At 36.2% G+C, this 20,517-nt stretch overlaps 1 protein-coding gene across 6 annotated transcripts in view; it reads right to left on the bottom strand.

Annotated features, from left to right (window-relative positions):
* Window positions 1–20,517, bottom strand: part of LOC105480182 (golgin A4) — a 120,434-nt gene that overhangs the window by 7,926 nt on the left and 91,991 nt on the right. For all 6 annotated transcript variants that reach the window (XM_011738719.3, XM_011738720.3, XM_011738721.3 and 3 more), the window contains 5 exons: window positions 20,068–20,088; window positions 19,496–19,564; window positions 18,178–18,253; window positions 11,222–11,325; window positions 3,383–3,469 (listed from right to left, as the gene is read on the bottom strand). In XM_011738719.3, the coding sequence (XP_011737021.2) occupies window positions 3,383–3,469; window positions 11,222–11,325; window positions 18,178–18,253; window positions 19,496–19,564; window positions 20,068–20,088 (357 nt within the window). The remainder of the gene's footprint in view (window positions 1–3,382; window positions 3,470–11,221; window positions 11,326–18,177; window positions 18,254–19,495; window positions 19,565–20,067; window positions 20,089–20,517) is intronic.

Here is a 20,517-nt window from a genome sequence, read left to right as displayed (position 1 = left end):
TATGTTAGTCTTGTGAAGAAAAGAGGCTCTGAGAATTGCCTGAGTTTCCACAGCAAGTCAACAAAGGACTAAGATTCCTTCCCTATACACCAAGACCCTCAAATAAACCAGACTGTAATTATGCTCTATAATTTAACCTTACTTAACAGATAGTGATTTCTCATCTATAAAATCTACTCGAGATTGGTTAAACTCTGAAAACAGTAATAACTTGTATCCTCTAATGAGGTTTTTTACATAAAGAGTATAAAACTCACTGAAGAGAACAAAGTATAGTAAAGATAAGATATATTGAAAAGTACCTCACCAGCAGTCATAGAAAGTTTTTGATTAGTGCTACAAAGTAAATGTATAATCATCATGGTCAAAAAGCAAAGTTTTTAGAATGTATTCCTCTGATAATAGCTGATAAATAATGTAAAAACTAACATGGGCTGTACACTGTCAACAAGAAGTACGATCCACACTCTTGTAAGCATCGCAAATATTAATCTGACAGAGGGGGTAGCTTGGCAACATATTTTACGTTTGTTTTGGTTTTCTTATACCACCTTTTCAGCCCTTAGGCAAAAATAACAAAACACTTAGGGTTGCTGATTTTAACAGAAGTGAAACCATAGCTGCACAGTTACAAAAACTTACAGAAAAGATCCATTTTGATGTATACATTTAAAATTAATGTGATTAAATCATTTAAAAATGATTATTTAATAAACTCCTACAGTTTTGTTTTCTATACATTTCATCATGTGCACTTTCTGTTGGAAAAAGAAAAGTCATTTTCATACCTGTGTTTTGTTCTAATGAGCTACAGCTCAATGGACAGAGAGGTATGAAATTAGCTGAAATTTCTTCAAGAGACTTATTCAAAGACAGTGATTCTTATTGCTCATTTTATGAATGATGGCAATCTCTGACAAAGGTAACTCTTGCTTCAACTTTCTTATACTCGTGAAACAATCATGAGTCACATTATCAAGTATCAAGAATCTCCTTAAACTGACAAAAGTTGACTCAAATTGATTAATTCATGTCATCTCATATTTTGGGGCCTTCCTCATTTCAATGCAGTTCATCATAAAATTTCTTATTTCCTAAGCATCTTTATTATTTGAATAATATTACTTAAGCATATATTTTTATTCATGTATGAATAGATGAATGGATATTACACCTTCCCCCTAAAATGAAAAGTTCCACAAGGTCAACAACCAATGTCTTCTGTATCTTCTATTTTCCTATATTTCCTGTAACAACTAGAAGAGTAGACGACTGTTGACTGAACTTATTCATTAAGCAAGAGATAATGATGGATGAGACTTGCTTAAAGGAGTAGTAGAAAAGTAGAACATTCTTTCTGGGCAGGTCAACCTCTGGGATAAAGGAAGATTCTTTCAGGAAGGATAAGTCAGCCAACATTTCATCCCTACCTAGAATGAATACCACTGTATTCAGGAAGAAAACAGTCTGTTTTTCAAAGACTTTTTAAAAGTTAACAAAAAGAAGCTTTTTTGTCTGCTTTAAAAGAGTTTTATTGATTCACTACCTACATTTACCAATTTGATTTGTTTTTCATCAAAGCAAATCAACCAAAGACTGCATGTGTATACGGAATGAAGGGGAATGTTTCCTACCACATTTACTTCAGCAGTGACTTAAGATGAGTCTATACTATACAGCAAATCCTGAGAAAATGCAGTAAAAGTCTGCCATATTCCAACATCAAGATGATAAAGCAGCTATGGGAGAATGAATACAGGTAACTATATAAAAGCCCTTTTGTATCATTTAAAATTATTTTCTTAAACTGGACCATAATGACAAAATTATGTCAACAGGCTCAAACTGTATTAGAAATTTGTATCTTCACAAAGATAGCTATTTTACCCAGTAAAGGAAAAATTTCTACTCATGGATACAAAATTTCACACTTGTAGAATTAGATGTTCATTCTAATTTAAAATAACATTCTATTGATGAATGGTATACATTATAGTGACATACTTCGTTATCAAAAATATTTATAATCAGAAATAACTAGAGCAATGCTTTTCAGGCTACTAAATGCCAGGGAGTGGCGGAGGAGGGATTTTTACAAAAAAACAATTAAATGCTAACCAAAATAATAGCAATTACCTCAGAAAACAGGCAATGAAGTATATAATACAATACAATATAAAATGAAGCATTGGGACAAAGGTCAGGGAAAGCTAGGATGAGCTTAGAGGAGACCAAGAAGTGGTCAGAATGTGCCTGAGACATTGGGGTCCCTTCAGGGCTGACCTTGTGCAGAGGGTCAGAGGAACTTCATAAAAGGCTGTAAGTGTAAGAGGTATTATTTAGCCGGGAGGGGGAAAACTCCTCCATCTAGGTCATCCCCAGATTTTTGGTTGAGTTCTATGAGTTAGAACCAGAACAAATAGGTGATCATGTAGAGAAGGAGATTTGAGTTCAAGAGAATCAAGAACTTTTGTAAGAAAACAATCTGTTGGGATATGATGAGATGCTTTGGGACTTAGTGACTTATGCTCTTTATTGGAGATGCTCAGACACACGCTAACCCACCACTAAGGAAAAGATGTTGGCTTGCTTTAGTGAGGGGAGAGAGAGAAGAAAACCAGCGCTGGTATGATGAAATAGGTTAAGAGATTGGGAGGAGGAGGGTATTCACGGAGGGCTCTGCAGGCTACTATCAAGACAAGGAAAGGAAGCAGAAAAAGAGAGCTGAATGCAGGACCCAAATTTTTCAAGTTTTACACTCTGCCTAGAATGGACCTTATTAAATTACTGGTCCAGGGCAAAACTAACTGTGGCATGGAGAATTTTGTATAATTTACACAGTGTGTATTTCTTTCATTTTTCAATTACAGCTGACTTCACACTATGTTTTTAAAAATAACTCAGTTGTTTGTCTGATTTCCCCCGTAAGGTATCAAAAGCTCAAGAATGCTTAAATTCTTTCACCCAGAATTAATGTATTTGGAAATCAATTGGAATGAAATAAAGAACTATAATATATAAAACATCTAACATCATGATATAATTTGGTTTAAAAAACTATTACTGGATATACCTGAACAAATGTCTTTTCCATCCTTTCCAAAAAAAGCCCAAGTTCTGGAAATTCCATATAGCATATATGGGTGTCAACCTCTTATATAGTATTAAATTAGACTGTTCCTTTCCTTGAGGGCATCCATTCACATTTACCCTTGGTTAAATGTCTTAGTGTAAATTCCCTCTCATTTTTCAGGCTGTGATATAATAAAGATTTGAAATCTTAAAATTTATTTTACCAACTCAAAAGTCCTTATAAATGAGACAGAATATAAACAGATGGGATATCATCTTCTTCTATCTAGAGCCTACTTCTAGAACTTACCATTAGCCGAGCATCTTCTCTTTCCAAAATTTTCTGGGTCTGATCATCAGGGAACTTCAGTACAGTGGTTATAACTTTTGCCATGGTCTATAAGAAAAGCAAGAGATGATCACTAACAGACAGTGAAGCACATAAAGTCTCAACCCATTCTGACATGTTCTGCTGGTGGGATTCTTTAGTGCTCTCAATGAAAGCCACGAACAAAGAAGTATGATGTGAAGGTATTAGTCAAGGAAATAACAACACTAGAATTTCAATTTAAAAGGACTCCTTACAATGTCTAGATTTATATTATTTTAACAAGATGCATTTATAATAGCATGAAGCTATATAAAATTCTAATGCTCTTGGCCCCTTTATTAAAATAAAACTTTATTATACATTCATTTTAAAAGGCTTCTTATTTGCAGAAATCTATCTGGTAAGTGATGTATTGCCAAAACATATGCTCTAAATAATCAGATTTTAAATACCCCCATGTTCAGCTTTAACTAAATCACATCATATATCTCATAAACACGGCTACTGCATGAACATGAACATGCTCAGTAGGTATTTTTCAAGACATGCAGCACATCAACCTAATAGAAATACAAATTACATTTTAAATAAACACAAGATGTTTTATTTGGTAGAAAACATGATGAATCAAAACATTACACATGGCGGCTTGCAAAACAAGATTATAAATTGTGCAGATCTAAATAAATATACCGTAAGTCAGACTGTCACCCATAAGCTCCTGGAAAATTCTCCTCAAAGGTTGAAACTCCCTATTTTGTATCAAGATGAGATGTTTTGAGGGAGACAGAGAGGAAAGAAGATACCACTTATGAAATAAGTAGGATAACAACTTCAGTGCTTACATACAAAATCAGGTGGTAGTATTCTCCTAAAGATTCCTACAGCAGACGGAAGGGTAGCCCAGAAAACTGACTCTAACATTCCTTGATCATAGTTACACAGACTTTGCGTATGGGGGAAGAGGGAAGGGTGGAAGTGATCAGGGGAACGTCATGAAGGAAAAGATAATATAGTTAACCAAAAATTTTGGAGACTCATGTCATTAGGAAAAAAAGTATCATAATTATTTCCAGGAAGGAAAGGAACTAATTTTTTTAAAGTTCTTATTATATACTAAGTCTAGGCAAGACATTTTACGTATTTCTAATATTTACTTCTACTAACAGATCAACTAATACTATTCCTTACTCACAAATCCCACACATGGCAAGATTTTAGTTTCAGACCTCTTCTTCCTTTTGTCTTTCGTCTTCTCCCATTTTGGTAATAAAAAAAAGTTTAGTCGGGTATGGTGGCTAACAAATGTAATCTCAACACTTTGGGAGACTGAGGTGGGAGGATCGCTTGAGGCCTGAAGTTTGTGATTAGCGTGGGCAACATAGTGAGACTCCCATCTCTACAAAAAAATCTTTTAAATTAGCCAGGATTATGGCTATTTTATTTATGGCTATCTCTACAAAAAATTTTAACAATTAGTCAGGTGTTATGGCTCATGTCTGTATTACTAGCTACTTGGGAGAGGTGGGAGAATTGCTTGAGCCCAGGAATTTGAGGTTGCAGTGAACGATGATTGCACCACTGTCATTCAGGTGATAGAGTAAGACCCTGTCTTAAAAAATACAACAACAACAACAACAAATACATATATATTTAAGACAACTCAGTTCTTGGAAAATTCCAAAGGCATTTTACAAAAACCCTCATCATTTAAATTGTACTGCCTAGAATCTTGTGTGTTAAACTGCAGTCTAGAAACGAAGTACAGGCATACCTCATTCTATTGCGCTTCACTTTACTGAGCTTCACGGAAACTGTTTTTTAGTTTTTGTTTTTATTTTACAAATTGAAGGTGTGTGGGAATCCTTTGTCAAGCAAGTCTATTGGTGCCATTTTTCTAGCATGTGATCACTTTATATCTCTGTGTCACATTTTGATAATACTTGCAGTATTTCAAATCTTTTCATTATTATAATATCTGTTACTGCACTCTGTGACCTTTGATGTTATGATAGTCACTGTGTTGGGGCACCACAAACCATGCCCATGTAAGACAGTAGACTTAATCCGAAAATGTGGTTTGTGTTCTGCTGAGCCCCCATCTCTTTCCCTTTCCTTGGGCTTCTCTATTCCCTGAGTCACAATAATATTAAATTAGGCCAAATAATAACCCTACAATGGTCTGTAAGTATGCAAGTAAAAGGAAGAGTCGCATGCCTCTCACTCTGAATTAAAAGCTAGAAATGATTAAGCTTAGTGAGAAAGGCATTCTGACAGCCAAGAGAGACTGAAAGCTAGGCCTTGTATGCCAGTTAGCCAAGTTGTAAACATTAAAGAAAAGTTCTTGAAAGGAAATTAAAAGTGCTACTCCAGTGAACACACGAATCAGAATGAAATAGCCTTATTTCATTTAGTGGTCTGGATAGAAGTTTGGAGAAAGTCTTAGTGGTCTGAAGAGCAAACCAGTCACAACATTCCCTTTGCCAAACCCTAATCCAGAGCAAGGCCCTAACTCCCTTCAATTCTATGAAGGCTGAGGGAAGTGAGAAAGAGGTAGAAGAAAAGTTTAAAGCTAAAAGACTGGTTCATGAGATTTAAGGAGAGAAGACATCTCCATATCATAAAATTGCAAGGTAAAGCAGTGACATGGTTTGGCTCTGTCCCCACCTCAAATCTCATCTTGCAGTTCCCATAATCCCCACATGTTGTGGGAAGGACCCAGTGGGAGGTAACTGAATCATGGGCACAGTTACCCCCATGCTGCTGTTCTTGTGATAGTGAGTGAATTCTCACGAGATCTGATGGTTTTATAAGGGGCTTTTCTCCCTTTTGCTGGGCACTTCTCCTTTCTGCCATTATGAGAAGAAGAATGTGTTTACATCCCCTTCCACCATGATTCTAAGTTTCCTGAGGCCTTCCTCATGTCATTAGTTCAGCCCTGCAGAACAGTGAGTCAATTAAACCTCTTTCCTTTATAAATTACCCATTCTCAGGTATGTCTTTATTAGCAGTGTGAGAAGGGACTAATATAAGCAGTAAGTGCTGATGGAGAAGGTACAGCAAATAATCCAGAAGATCTAGCTAAGTTAACTGATGAAGATGGCTACACTAAACAACAGATTTTCAGTGTAGATGAAACTGCTGTCTATTTGAAGAATATGCCATCTAGGACTTACATAGCTAGAGAGGAGAAGTTCAAAAGCTTCAAAGCTTTAATACATAGGCTGGCTCTCTCATTAGAGGCTAGTGCAGCCTGTGACTCTCAGCTGAAGGCAATGCTCATTTACCATTCCAAAGATACTACGGCCCTTCAGAATTATGCTAACTCTACTCTGCCTGTGCTCTAGAAATGAAATAAGGCCTGGATGACAGCACACCTGTTTACAGCATGGTTTACTGAATATTTGAAGCCCACTGTTCAGATCTACTGCTCAGAAAAAAGATTCCCTTCAAATATTACTGCTCATTGATAACGCACCTGGTCACCCAAAAGCTCTGATGGAGATATACAAGATTAAATTGTTTCATGCCTGCTAACACAACATCCATTTTGCAGCCCATGGATCAAGAAGTAATTCCAACTTTCAAGTTTTCTTACTTAAGGAATATATTTCATAAGGCTATAGTTGCCATAGGTAATGATTCCTCTCATGACAGTGGGCAAAGTGAAGAGCTTCTGGAAAGGATTCACTGTTCTAGATGCCATTAAGAAGATTGGTGGTTCATGGGAAGAGATCAAAATGTCAACATTAATGGGTTTGGAAGAAGATTCCAACTTTCATGGATGACTTGGAGGGATTCAAGACTTCAGTGGAGGAAGTAGTTGCAGATATAGTGGAGCTATCAAGAGAACCAGAGCCTGAAGACATGACTGCATTGCTGCAATCTCATGATAAAACTTTAAGGATGAGGAATTGCTTCTTTTGGATGAACAAAGAAGTGGTTTCTTGAGATGGAATCTACTTCTGGTGAAGATGCTGTGAACATTGTTGAAATGACATCAAAGAATTTAGAATATTAAATAAACTTAGTTGATAACGCCACGGCAGAGTTTGAGAGAACTGACTGCAATTTTGAAAGAAGTTCTATGGTGGGTAAAATGCTATCAAACATGCTCATGAAAGGAAGTGTCAACTGATGTGGCAAATGTCACTGTTGTCTTAGGAAAATGCCACAGATACCCCAACCTTCAGCAACCACCACTCTGATTAGTCAAGAGCCATCAACATCGAGGTAATACCCTCCACTAGCAAAAATATTACGACTTGCTGAAGGCTCAGATGAATGTTAGCATTTTTTAGCAACAAAGTATTTTTAAATCAAGGTATACACTTTTTTTGAGACAAAATGCCTATTGAACACTTAATAGGCTACAGTATAGTATAAATGTACTTTATACACACTGGGAAACCAAAATAATTTGTATGATTTGCTTTATTGTGATATTCGTTTATTGCAGTGGTCTAGAACTGAACCTGCAATACCTCCGAGGTATGCCTGTAAATATGTGGCATGAAATGGCAAGAGAAATATGAAGTAGTAATCACTTCCGTATTTTAGTTTCTAGTATACTATCTATAAAGGTTTTTTTATAAGTACCAAAAAATCTAAAATTCAGGGATTCACAATTATAGGAAGCATTTCTCTAATATCAACACCACGTAAAGCTCCAAGGACCAAAAAGTCCATTTATATTTACTATGAAACAACATATACACGCATGCACAAGCATGTTTGGGGGAAAAAAAAAAAGAGCTGTGGCTAGTTGTCTCTTCATATTTCTAGACGACATTAAAAGGTAAACCCACCTCTAAATTCATCAGCGATCCAGAATCTGCAGCTCATTACCCAGTAAAGAGTTAAAGCTCGTCCCTGGCTTGCCAGAAAACACTTTGAGAAGCCCAGGCTCTTTGCCACACCTTGGAAAAGATATCAGACTGTCTACTCTACATACAATATCCTCAGGCCCTGGGAAGTAAGGAAAAGTTCAAATGAGCCACCTGATTTAGAAGTGACCTCTCCCGCCAGGTATTCCTTAGGGAGAGGCATCTGCAGAAAAGCTTAGGATGAGAAACACTTTATGTTGAAAAGGAGAACAGGCTGAATTTCAGGTTCAATATTAGCATGGAGGATCAAAACCCAAGAAAAAGAAGTATACGGATAGAAGGAAGGAAGGGAACTTACTTAACTCCATACTACAAGAACGTATGTACTATATACAGTCTTCTTTTAAAAGTCATCTGCCTCATAAAATAAAGAACACTGTGTACAAAAGCAGATGAAGAAACACAGGTGAGAAGACATATGAATCCTGCTAGACAAGAAACAACTGCAGATGGTAATCAAATCACAAAGGGCACAACATAATCTGACTTATTCTAAAACCGAAACCTGGTCTCCATTTCAAATTCTTTGTTAATGTATAGAAATTGGGCAAGCCCAAAAAAAAAGTGTCTAAAAACAGCTCTGATCTTGTCAATCCCTACGTGAAAATTTTCAGGGCTACCCCCTCCCAATACCTACAGGTAAAACTCTGAAAACATTCAAGGCCCTGCACTCTAGTGTAGCCTTAAGTGAATCACTTCCTCTTCATAAATCCAGTGTTTTAGTTGGACCAGGCTACTTGTGATTTCAAAAACCCACATTCTATTTCCTGCCTGAAACCTTCTGTCTGGGCTACCCCTCCACCATCTGGGCTCATATATAAAAATCTAACATCCCCCCTTAAATCCTAGTATACACACCACCTCCTCCGTGATGTTCTCCTTGATCTTCCCACAAGTAAACATGAGGACTCTGTTTCTCTCTTACAGCACTTATTACATTCATCATCACATTATGGTTAAGTGAGAATGGTTCCCTTCCTTACTGCACAGTGAACACCTTAAAGTTAGAGATGGTATCAAATGTGATCTTGCTATCCACCATGGTGATAAAAGGTCATGCTCAATAAATGTGCAGCAACTTAAAAGTAAATACCTGGTACCAATTTTCTATTAGTCTATAAAATGTGATGGCAGAATGACAGGCTACCCTGCATTTTTAAAGCCAGAAAAGGAGAATCAATGCTGAAGATAAGAGGAGACAGAGGACTACTCCTCAACACAGATTCCCAGCCACCTTATTAGAAGGGGTTGCTTGTGCCATGAGACATCCCTTTCAGCTACTTCCCAAGTCACACTCTAAGATTAATTGCAGAGCCCTGAAGCACAAGCTTAGACTTGGCTGAATTGGTACTACCCCATAAGCCACTTATGCTAGGCCTTTCTTCAGGGTAGTTAAGCTCTGTAGCTATCTATCTCATCTCACATACATTCATAACCTTCAGAAGAAACAGGTTGAGGCAGTCTGTCTCTCCATTTTACAGATCAACAAAAAGCTAAATAAAGTATTTAGCAACAACCTTTGCATCATAGCTTTAGATTCACTGATGAGCCAAAGTAGCTAAAGTTCTGAGGAGCTTTTTGTTTTTTAAAGACATGCCTCTCCTCCCCACCCCCAAAACAATAACAAGGTAACTTTAAACAATCTATCCCACCTCAAATATCCCCCCACAGGACGTAATATACCCTGTATTTGAGGTAAGATAGTGTATGTCCCATAAGGACATAAGAGAAAGCTGTTATTTTGTTAGTTTTGTTTTTAAAAGATAAGGAAAAATTAGTTTTTATCTATCCTTGAACTTTTTGAAAAATGGCATTGAGAAAAAAAAAAGACACTAAAGTGCTGTGATTTAATATCTCCCTTCTGTGATACATGTTCACAAAATTAGATATTACTTTAATTTGATATAATGAAATGTGATTTCTACAGATATTAAGGATTCAAATGACTTCTAACCCACTCCTGGTATTTAGTTGAATCTCCAATCTATACATTTATAATATTCTTTTAAGATATTTCCTTTTATAATACTATTTTAAGGTACTTGCTTTTTAGGTTTTAAATATATTTGCCAAATCAGTGCTTGAACCTGCTTAGTATCCTATGACTCAGCAACTCCCACACACCTACACATTAAAACACTGATTGCCTCTGAGCATAGAAAATTCATTATCCCATTCTCAGCCAAGGCACACAGACAATCAAAATTCCTTGAAGGTAAAAAATGTCAAAAACAGAAACTGCTTTAAATGAAAAATTTTGTTTGAGGAAAGGCTCATCAATTTCCCTAGAAGCATTTAACTCAATTCAACATATATTTACCAAATGTCCAATAAGGCTCTTTTTAAAACACTGCAAGGGATACAAATAAGAATAAGACAAGACTCTACATTTAAGAACCTTACAACAAATGCAACATTCTAGAAAACAAATTAGCCAAGCATTATTACTTACATGGGGTAATTTTTAAATGATCAATATGCCACAAGTGCAGAAATTATTTTCTTACAGTAAAGTACAATGTTTCTAAATCTCTCCAGGTAGCTATTAATTATTACTATTTCCAATATTATTCATAATATCCTAAAGTCTCCTTGAAAATGAAACTTATTCTTCTAACTTAAAGATACGAAATCAAGAAGAAAAAAAGCCACATGGTTCACCAATTATTCTTACGTTAATGAAATTTTAATGTTTAGTGTTCAGTGTTACCCACAGTATTTTAAAAATTAATATTTTATAAATTTAACAAATATAAGCAAGATCCACCAATTCACTTTGTAAACTAACAGCAATAAAATAATTATCTATTACCTACTATTAGCATGTCTGATGTGCTAATAGTAAACATATGGCATTCATATGTGTATTAAAAGTGGAATATATTTCTTTTAAAATTAAGCCACACACCAAATCACGAGACATGATTTATACCTTAGTCTCACGACCCATCATATACTCAAAAAGCACTTTTCGCAAATACTCAAATTCGGTAGGTTCTCCAAAGAGTGAGACATCAGTATGGTACAAATTGCCACCTGTCAAATAAAAAGCAGACCAAACTGTAAAGACAAAACCAGGTAAATTACTTATTACTTATAAAAACAGATTTTAAAACAACCAATGGAACAGAGAGGCATTGCTTTTACATTGTATCATATTGCATTGTATACACACATGCACACTAAACATTCCAATTACTATTTTATACTTGGAAGAGAAAACAAGAATCACTATAACAATTTTATTTCTCACATCTTTTTCTCTTCCTCCTCTTTCTTCTGGCCTTTTATTGTAATTATACATTACTTCGGGTTTAGAATTTAAATAACCATTTGTTCAGTGAAAACAAACTGTGTTATGTGTCATTTACAGAGTCTGATGAGCAAAATCTTAAAAATCAGATAATACAAAGCACTGGTGAGGATGTGAAACAATGGAGACTCTTGTGTACTACGAGGAGAGGAAACTGGTAACAAGCACTACAGATGACAATTTGGCATTGCTTTTAAAACTGTGTAACATAGATAATAAGCATATTATATGACACAGAAATTCAATTATTAGCAATATAACCTACAGAAACACTTCACATGTACAGTAGGAGTCAATGTTTATTTACACTGTTTATAAAAGCAAAATTGAAACAACTCAAATGTCCACCAAGAGAATATACTGTGACATAAAGATATAATGTATTATTGTTAAATTCAGCGTTGAAAATGGTCAAATTATAGCTTCACACATTAGAATGAATCTCAAAATAACAATATTGGGTTAAAATAAGTAATTTACATAGGACACATACAGTACGATGTCATTTCTATACAGCCCAAAACATATAAAACATTAAAATCAATTTTTTTTAAGGAACTAGTTATGTTGTAATATAATAACAGCAGTTACTCTTGGGAAACAACAGAGATATAAAGACTACAGAGCAGCACAAGAAGCCTCAAAAGAAATGGCAATGTTCTGGAGGGTGGATTCTGAGGTGTTAAACAGCCTCCATACATTACATGTACGTTACATGTACTCACATGTTTGGAATTTTTTTTAAGTGCATACTTTTAGAAGACTCAACTCACTCAAATTATACTTTGCAAGTATAGAGTTCTAAGAACTAAATAATGAAAATACATTATTTCCTATGGGTAATATATCCTTCTATATATTATACTTAATTGTTTTATTCCTCTAGATCTATACAAAATGCAGATCTTTTTTCACTTTTCAGAAGATAAGTAATTTTATTAAATAGGCAGAGTACTTTTTTTTTTTTTTTTTTTGAGACAGTCTTGCTCTGTCGCCTAGGCTGGAGTGCAGTGGCGAGATCGTGGCTCACTGCAACCCCCACCTCCCGGGTTCAAGTGATTCTCCTGCCTCAGCCTCCTGAGTAGCTGAGATTACAGGTGTGCGTCACCATGCCTGGCTAATTTTTGTATTTTTAGTAGAGACAGGGTTTCACCATGTTGGTCAGGCTGGTCTTGAACTCCTGACCTCACGATTCACCTGCCTTGGCCTCCCAAAGTGCTGGAATAGCTATTTTCCAGGAGAGGGAATTAATATTATTTTTCAATACTTGTGCCTCTTCTTGATTTCTCCCAAACAGTTGCACAAAAGACTTTATAGCTCTTATTTCTGGTTTTAAGCAATTATTAGAGGAAATTAGTTACTATTCAAATAAAGAGGCTTTCCAAATTGTCTACTCATTGCCTCTAATGGGTCTTCCCAAATAACTTCATCTACGTAACACTCAGCATTTTAAAATCCACACTTTATCTGGGCCAAATTCCAAAGTGTATAACTAAAAAATCCACTTGACATTTAACATAATTTTATCTGTGTGTTACAGATAATTTTAAAACATAAGCTTGCTTGGATTTTCCTCAAAAAATGCATCATGCCGTAATGCCTTTAAAATATGCATTTAGTTAGAAAATAAATATTACATTTACAATCACATCTACGAATAAATGTAATAAAAGAGGTGCAAGATTACTACTGAGAACAACAAACATTATTATTTTGAGACAGGGTCTCACTGTCACCCAGGATAGAGTGCAATGGTGCGATCACAGCTCACTGCAGCCTCAATCTCCTGGATTCAAGTGATTTTCCCACCTCAGCCTCCCAAGTAGCTGGGACTACAGGTACATGTCACCATGCCTAGCTAACTTTTTTTTTCTAGAGACAGGGTCCCACTACACTGTCCAGGTTAGTCTCGAACTCCTGGGCTCAAGTGATCCTCCCACCTCAGCCTCCCAAAGTGTTCGGATTATTGGCATGAGTCACTGTGCCCAGCCAAGAAACATTATTGACAGACATTGAAGACCTACGTAGATGTTGAGGTATACTGTGATTATGGATTGGAGAATCAATACCATATAAATTCCAATTCTCTTTAACTTTTCTATAAATTCAATGTAAGCCTAATCAAAATCCTCCCAAGAATGTATATGTATGCATGTATATAACTTAACGAGGTGATTTTAAAATCTGTATGGACATTCAAAGAGCTAAGAATAGTTAAACAATTCTTAAAGAAAAAGTGGGAGGACTTCCCCAGCCAGACATCAAGACTTATTATGAAGTGACGGTTATTAAGATAGTGAAGGTTGGGCATGGTGACTCACTCCTGAAATTTCAGCACTTTGGGAGGCCAAGGCAGGAGGACCACTTGAGGCCAGGAGTTCGAGACTAGACTGAGCAATAGAGAGAGACCTCATCTCTACTGAAGGAAAAAAAAAAAAAAAAAAGACAGTGAGGTATTAGAGCAGGCATAGACAAACTGATCAATGAAACACACTAGAGGTGCCAGAAACAGATCTTCAAAAATACAGACTAACTGGCCAGATACAGTGGCTCATGCCTATAGTCCCAGCACTTTGGGAGGCCAAGGTGGGTGGATCACATGAGGTCAGGAGTTCGAGACCAGCCTGGCCAACATGGCAAAACCCCGTCTCTACTAAAAATACAAAAATTAGCCAGGCGTGGTGGTGTGCGCCTGTAATCCCAGCTACTTGGGAGGCTGAAACATGAGAATCGCTTGAACCCAGGAGGCAGAGGTCCCACTGAGCCAAGGCTACACCACTGCACTCCAGCCTGAATGACAGATTGAGACTCTGATTGAAAAAAAAAAAAAAACAAGAAAAGCAGGATAAACTCTGTTTACCAGTTTCAGACTAACTGAAATTTATCCTGCTTTTCTTGTTTGAGTTGTACCTCAAGGTAACCATATAGATAATGTGGAAAAGTTCCTATTTATAGAAGAATTCCAATTAATATATGCACAAGAAATGGTCGAATTTTACTAACACCATTATGCAACCACTACTGAAGTAACAGATCAGGGAAGTTACCAATGGATGCTAAAATCTGGTGAAAAGTGATGGATCACACCTGGAACTGGGTGGCAGATCTTAAAATTGTAAATATGTCATGAAAGTTTTGATATAAGACAACAAGAATTACACAACTTCCTTCATGAAGCACTACTGTCAATGCAAACCTAAAGCTAATCAAACCTAAATCTGATCAAGCCTCTAGTTCTACCTACCAGGGGACAGAGGACTCCATGGAGATGGAATCCAGAAAATTAAGAATGTGGTTCACTCTATATGACAAGTAAGTTGGTTTTCTCATCAAATAAATGATAAAAGCAAAGGTGAAGAAGGACCTAAAGTTCAAAACAGACTTAAGTAATTTATCAATCAAATGTAATGTATGAGCACTGTTTGGCTCTTGATTCAAATTAACCAACTATTTATCACCACCAAAAGAGAACATTTATGAGGCCAGGCACAGTGGCTCACACCTATAATCCCAGCACTTTGGGAGGCCAAGGCAGGCAGATACCTGAGTTCAGGAGTTCAAAACCAGCCTGGCCAAAATGGTGAAACTCCGTCTCTCCCAAAAATACAAAAATTTGCTGGGCGTGGACCTCTGTACTCCCAGCTAGTTGGGAAGCTGAGGCAGAATAATTGCTTGAACACAGGAGGTGGAGGATGCAGTGAGCTGAGATCACGCCACTGCACTTCAGCCTGGGCAACAGAGCAAGACTCCATGTAAAAAAAAAAAAAAAAAAAAAATATATATATATATATATATATATATATATCCAGCACTGATGAGGTGCTAGAGTGGTCAGAAATCTCACCCACTGCTGATGGAAGTGGAAATTACTACAAAAGATACAGCAAACAGTTTGGCTTAACCTAATATGGAATATGCACAAAAATATATCCTATGACTTAGCAATTCCATTCTTATTATATATTCTAGAGAAAAATTTCCACATGTGTACTAGGAAAAATGAAAAAGAATGCACAAAATTAATATAATGGAAATGAGTGAACCACAACTACACACAATCTGAGTAACTCTCAAACCTTATATTAAGCCAAAGAAATAGGTCATACAAGAATGCTTATGGTATGACTGAATTACATAAATTCACAAAGCAAACAAAATCTAAACAAAATATTGCTTGAAAATATAAATACAGGTGTAAATGATAAAGAACAAGATAATGATTAAGAAAAGTCAGGGGAAACAGTAAAAATGATGAGAGGGATAGATATTGTAAAGGCAAACACACAGGGACTTCTAAAGAACTAGGAATGTTTTATTTTGTACTACAAGATAGGTGCTCATTTTACTCTCTATTTGTTTTTGAGACAGAGTTGTGCTCTGTTGCCCAGGCTGGAGTCCAGTGGCGTGATCTCGGCTCACTGCAACCTCCGCCTCCCAGGTTCAAGTGATTCTCCTGCCTCAGCCTCCCAAGTAGCTGAGATTACAGGTGTGCACCACCACACCTGGCTAATTTTTTGTATTTTTAATAGAGACAGGGTTTCACCCTGTTGTCCAGGCTGGTCTCAAACTCCTGGCCTCAAGTGATCCACCCACTTTGGCCTCCCAAAGTGCTGGGATTACAAGCGTGAAACACCCTGCCTGGCCTCATTTTACTCTTTAAAGAGGCAGCATGATGAAGAGATTAATGTGCATACTGCACCAGACTGCTTGGATTTTTAAGAGGATTAAATGAGCAGATAAGCTATATTATCCTTCAGAAATCTGAGAAAAATAATGTTTTAAAAAAGACAAAAATGTGTTTATAAGTGTTTAGCACTTAGTATTATGAGTTAGCTATTAAATTGTATACACGTATTCACAAAATTGAGAAAAAAGAAAATTATGTAGGAAATTCTTAAATGGAAAATAAAAGGAATCGACACTATTCTCTATGCACTGCTGAGTACTGATTCAGTATAGTTCTTCCACACAAATATTAACCAGGCCCAACCCTGCTTAGCTTTTGAGATCAGATGAGATTGGAAGCATTCACGGTGGTATGGCTGTAGGCTGATTCAGCCTAGTTCTATGCTGAGAATCATATACAGTGACTTAGCTATAGTAAATAATCTTTGCAGCAAGAATCATCTCTGCAGTGAGCATAGGAAACTTCCAGGCTGGTTTTTACTTTTTTTTGAGGAGCTCCAGTTTGGAAAGGATCGACAGCAAGCCTTTTAATTTAGTTAAAATTTGTGTAGTGTAGTATTTTACATTATTTGATAGCAATGAGAGCTTTCAAAACCACAAAAGAAAAGAATGCCAAATGGCTTTTATGTCCTCATGCTTCCCATGAGAAAGCAGAAAGGTTTACAAAACATGTAGCAAAACAAAACTATTCTTAATACAGTGAGGTAGCGAAACTGAACTTTAGAGAATGGGTGTTATATAAGATTATTCAATGATTTCCATTATCTCAAGGGAATTACCACATAAAGACTCAAGCTCATCTTTAAAATCCTTTGGGCCAGGTGTGGTAGCTCACGCCTGTAATCCAACACTTTGGGAAGTGAGTGGATCTTTCCTTTTTTTTTTTTTTTTTTTAGTGCAGTGGTGTGATCTTGGCTCACTGCAACCTCCACCTCCCAGGTTCAAGTGATTCCCCTGCCTCAGGCTCCCGTGTAGCTGGGCCTACAGATGCACAACACCATGTCCAGCTAATTTCTTTTATTTTTAGTAGAGACGGGGTTTCACCATGTTGGCCAGGATGGTCTTGATCTCCTGACCTCATGATCCACCCGCCTCGGCCTCCCAAAGTGCTGGGATTACATTACAGGCATGAGCCACTGCGCCCGCCAGCTTACTATCTTTCTTTCCTTAAAACCAGCTGTTAAAAGGTAAAATATATTCATTGTTAAAAACAGATTAACCACAGGGAATACTATTCGGCCTCCAAATAGAAGAAAACCCTGTCACTGGAACAACATGGTGAAGCTGGAGTACATTATATTAAGTGATATAAGCTAGCTGCAGAAAGGCAAATACCACATAATCTCACTTATATGTGGAATCTAAAAAGCTGAACTTAAGCAGGGTAAACTGGTGGTTATCAGGGACTGTGGGCGGTGCGAGATGCTGTCCAAAGGATACAAAATTTCAGTTCAATAAGGAAGAATAAGTTCAAAAGATCTATTGTAAAATATGATTATAATAGTTTGAATAAGAATAAAATTGACTATAGTTAATGTAATAAATAAGAATAAAATTGACTATAGTTAATGTACTGTATTATTCCCCATCCAATATACCGTATTCTTGAAAATTGTGAAAACAGTAGATTTTAAAGTGTTGTCATCACACACACACAAAAAAGGTAACATGTTAGGTAATGCACTTAGTTTAACCATTCCACAATGAATACATAACTCAAAATATCACGTTGCACACAATACATATATGCATTTGTCAATTAAGAAAAAATAAAATTAAAAATTTTTTAATGAGAAAAAATATAAATTAGCAAAGACAAAAATAAAAATCATGCACAAATCCACCAATAAAAGATAACAGTGAATAACATGATACGAGATCATCCTTACCTTTGTAAGGTGTCCCCACAGTTGTTGCATATACATTCTTTTCATATTTCTTCAAACGGTCTTCTAAATTATGAATCTAAAAATAACAAATAATCAGACCATGTAAGATTCGCAGGGAAACTGTATGAGATCATGCCACTGCACTCCAGCCCAGGTGACAGAGCGAGACTATATCTCAAAAAATAAAAATAAAAAAAGCCCAACATAAAAGGTCGGGTATTGTATTATTCCATTTATATGAAATACCCAGAATAGGCAAATCCATAGAGACAGAAAGCAGATTAGTGGCTGCTAGGTGTTATGGGGAGGAGGTAATGGGGAGTGACTGCTTAATGGGTATGGAGTTTCCCTTTGGGGTGATGAAATATTCTGGAACTGGGTAACAGTGATGGTTTCACAACATTGTAAATAAACTAAATGTCAATGAAATGTGTACTTTACAATGATTAAAATGGTAACTTTTAATGTGTATATTTGCACAATAAAAATAACTAATATAAAAATTGTTATGCTAGGGCAGTTTTCAAGATTTGATGTTAAAAGAATTTTAAAGCAGTAATCTTGAGAATAGATGGGAAAAGTTAAATCACTGGTGAAACAAAAAATAAAGTCACATTGGGACCTATCTTTATGAAATTTTTAGAAATATTATGAAAAATTTCAAACATATTCCAAGGAAGTATAGCACAATTAATGCTCATATACCTATCCATCACTCAGTTCTAACAATTATCAAGATTTTTGTCTGTATGAATTTTAAAAGAACTGGGAAAATCCCAGGAGATTTAGCCTTCAAACTCAGTCTGCTGATTTGAGGCACTATTTCTCCTAGAGTTTGGAAAAAGACTTTACTAAAGATCATATACCACATATCCTGGTATGTGTGTACTGTGCATCCTTGAAGGTGTACCACATGGTCCTATTTAAATTGACTTACATATATTGTCCATCAATAATATATGGGCGAATTAAATTAGGACAATTAAATCACTTGGAAAAAGTACCAAAGATAGATGACTATTTTCTCTCTGATAAAAGCAAAAAATAACTTCTTTGTAGAACATAAATTACTATACATTATACAAATTGTTATAAAAAAAGTTAGGCATTAAAAATAACATGATACAAATGTTCTTGCTTAAATATATATGATCATGAATTTATAAAGAAAACCTCTAGTACCTCTGGATGTGGACATAAAATTTCCTGTGTGTAAGACTGAAAAATTTCAAAGCCAACTATTTAAAAATTAGCTGAGATCCAAGGACATACTAACGTAACTTTAGTTCAAAATAAAAGATACCAATTAGGCCTGTACCTGTTCTCTGAACTCTTGCTCTTTCAATTTCGAATCACTGATTAAAGTCGTCTTCTGTGCTAGCTGTGTCTGAAAGAACAAAAAGTCAGATCTGAAATGCACAGAGGTTTCATTATTGCCCAGACACATTTCTGTACTGCTTGGAAATTTTTCCTTGTTAAAATAGTCTCTTTATGTTTTAACTTGTAACACTGAATACTCCTAAAATGCACAACTTTCAGACAAATTCAAAGAAGAACAAGTCTTGGTTGGGTGTGGTGGCTCACGTCTGTAATTCTAACACTTTGGTAAGCCGAGGGGGGTAATTGCCTGAGCTCAGGAGTTCGAGACCAGCCTGGCCAACATGGCAAAACCCCATCTCTACTAAAAAAAAATTGGCCGGGCGTGGTGACACACACCTATAGTCCCACCTATTTGGGAGGCTAAGACATGAGAATCACTTGAACCCAGGAGGCAGAGGTTGCAGTGAGCCGAGACTGCACCACTGCACTCCAGCCTGGGCAACAGCCAGGGTGACAGAGCGAGACTCTGGCTCAAAGGAAAAAAGAGAAAAAAAAAAGAACTAGTCTTACCTGTAGCTCCGTAATTGTTACCTGAAAAAATGGAAAAGAACATGAGTGTATACAATAATAGCTATAAGAAACAGTAAAACAAAGCACTATAAAGATATAAGGAAATAAGAAGTCAGGGTTAAGAGTCTCAAGGAAGTGGTCAGACTTGAGGTAAGGCAACTTTAAATATGTGCTTCTAAACAAATGGTCTGTTTTGTTTTACAAAATATTATACTCTAAATACATATTGCAATTTAAGATATCTAGAAGCACCAGAAGATGCTCCAGAAGGAAACAAATTTATGAAGAATAAAACAGAAAAAAAAATGTTTAGAGTAGAAATAAAAATTAAGTCTTCCTTCCTCCCTCCCTCCTTCTCTCCCTCTTTCTCTCTCTCTCTCTCTCTCTCTCTTTCTTTCTTGACAGAGTTTCACTCTTGTTGCCCAGGCTGGAGTGCTATGGCGCGATCTC

The sequence above is a fragment of the Macaca nemestrina genome, chromosome 2, assembly GCF_043159975.1.
Source record: "Macaca nemestrina isolate mMacNem1 chromosome 2, mMacNem.hap1, whole genome shotgun sequence".
Taxonomy (NCBI): domain Eukaryota; kingdom Metazoa; phylum Chordata; class Mammalia; order Primates; family Cercopithecidae; genus Macaca; species Macaca nemestrina.
This window is presented reverse-complemented; position numbering and strand designations above follow the sequence as displayed.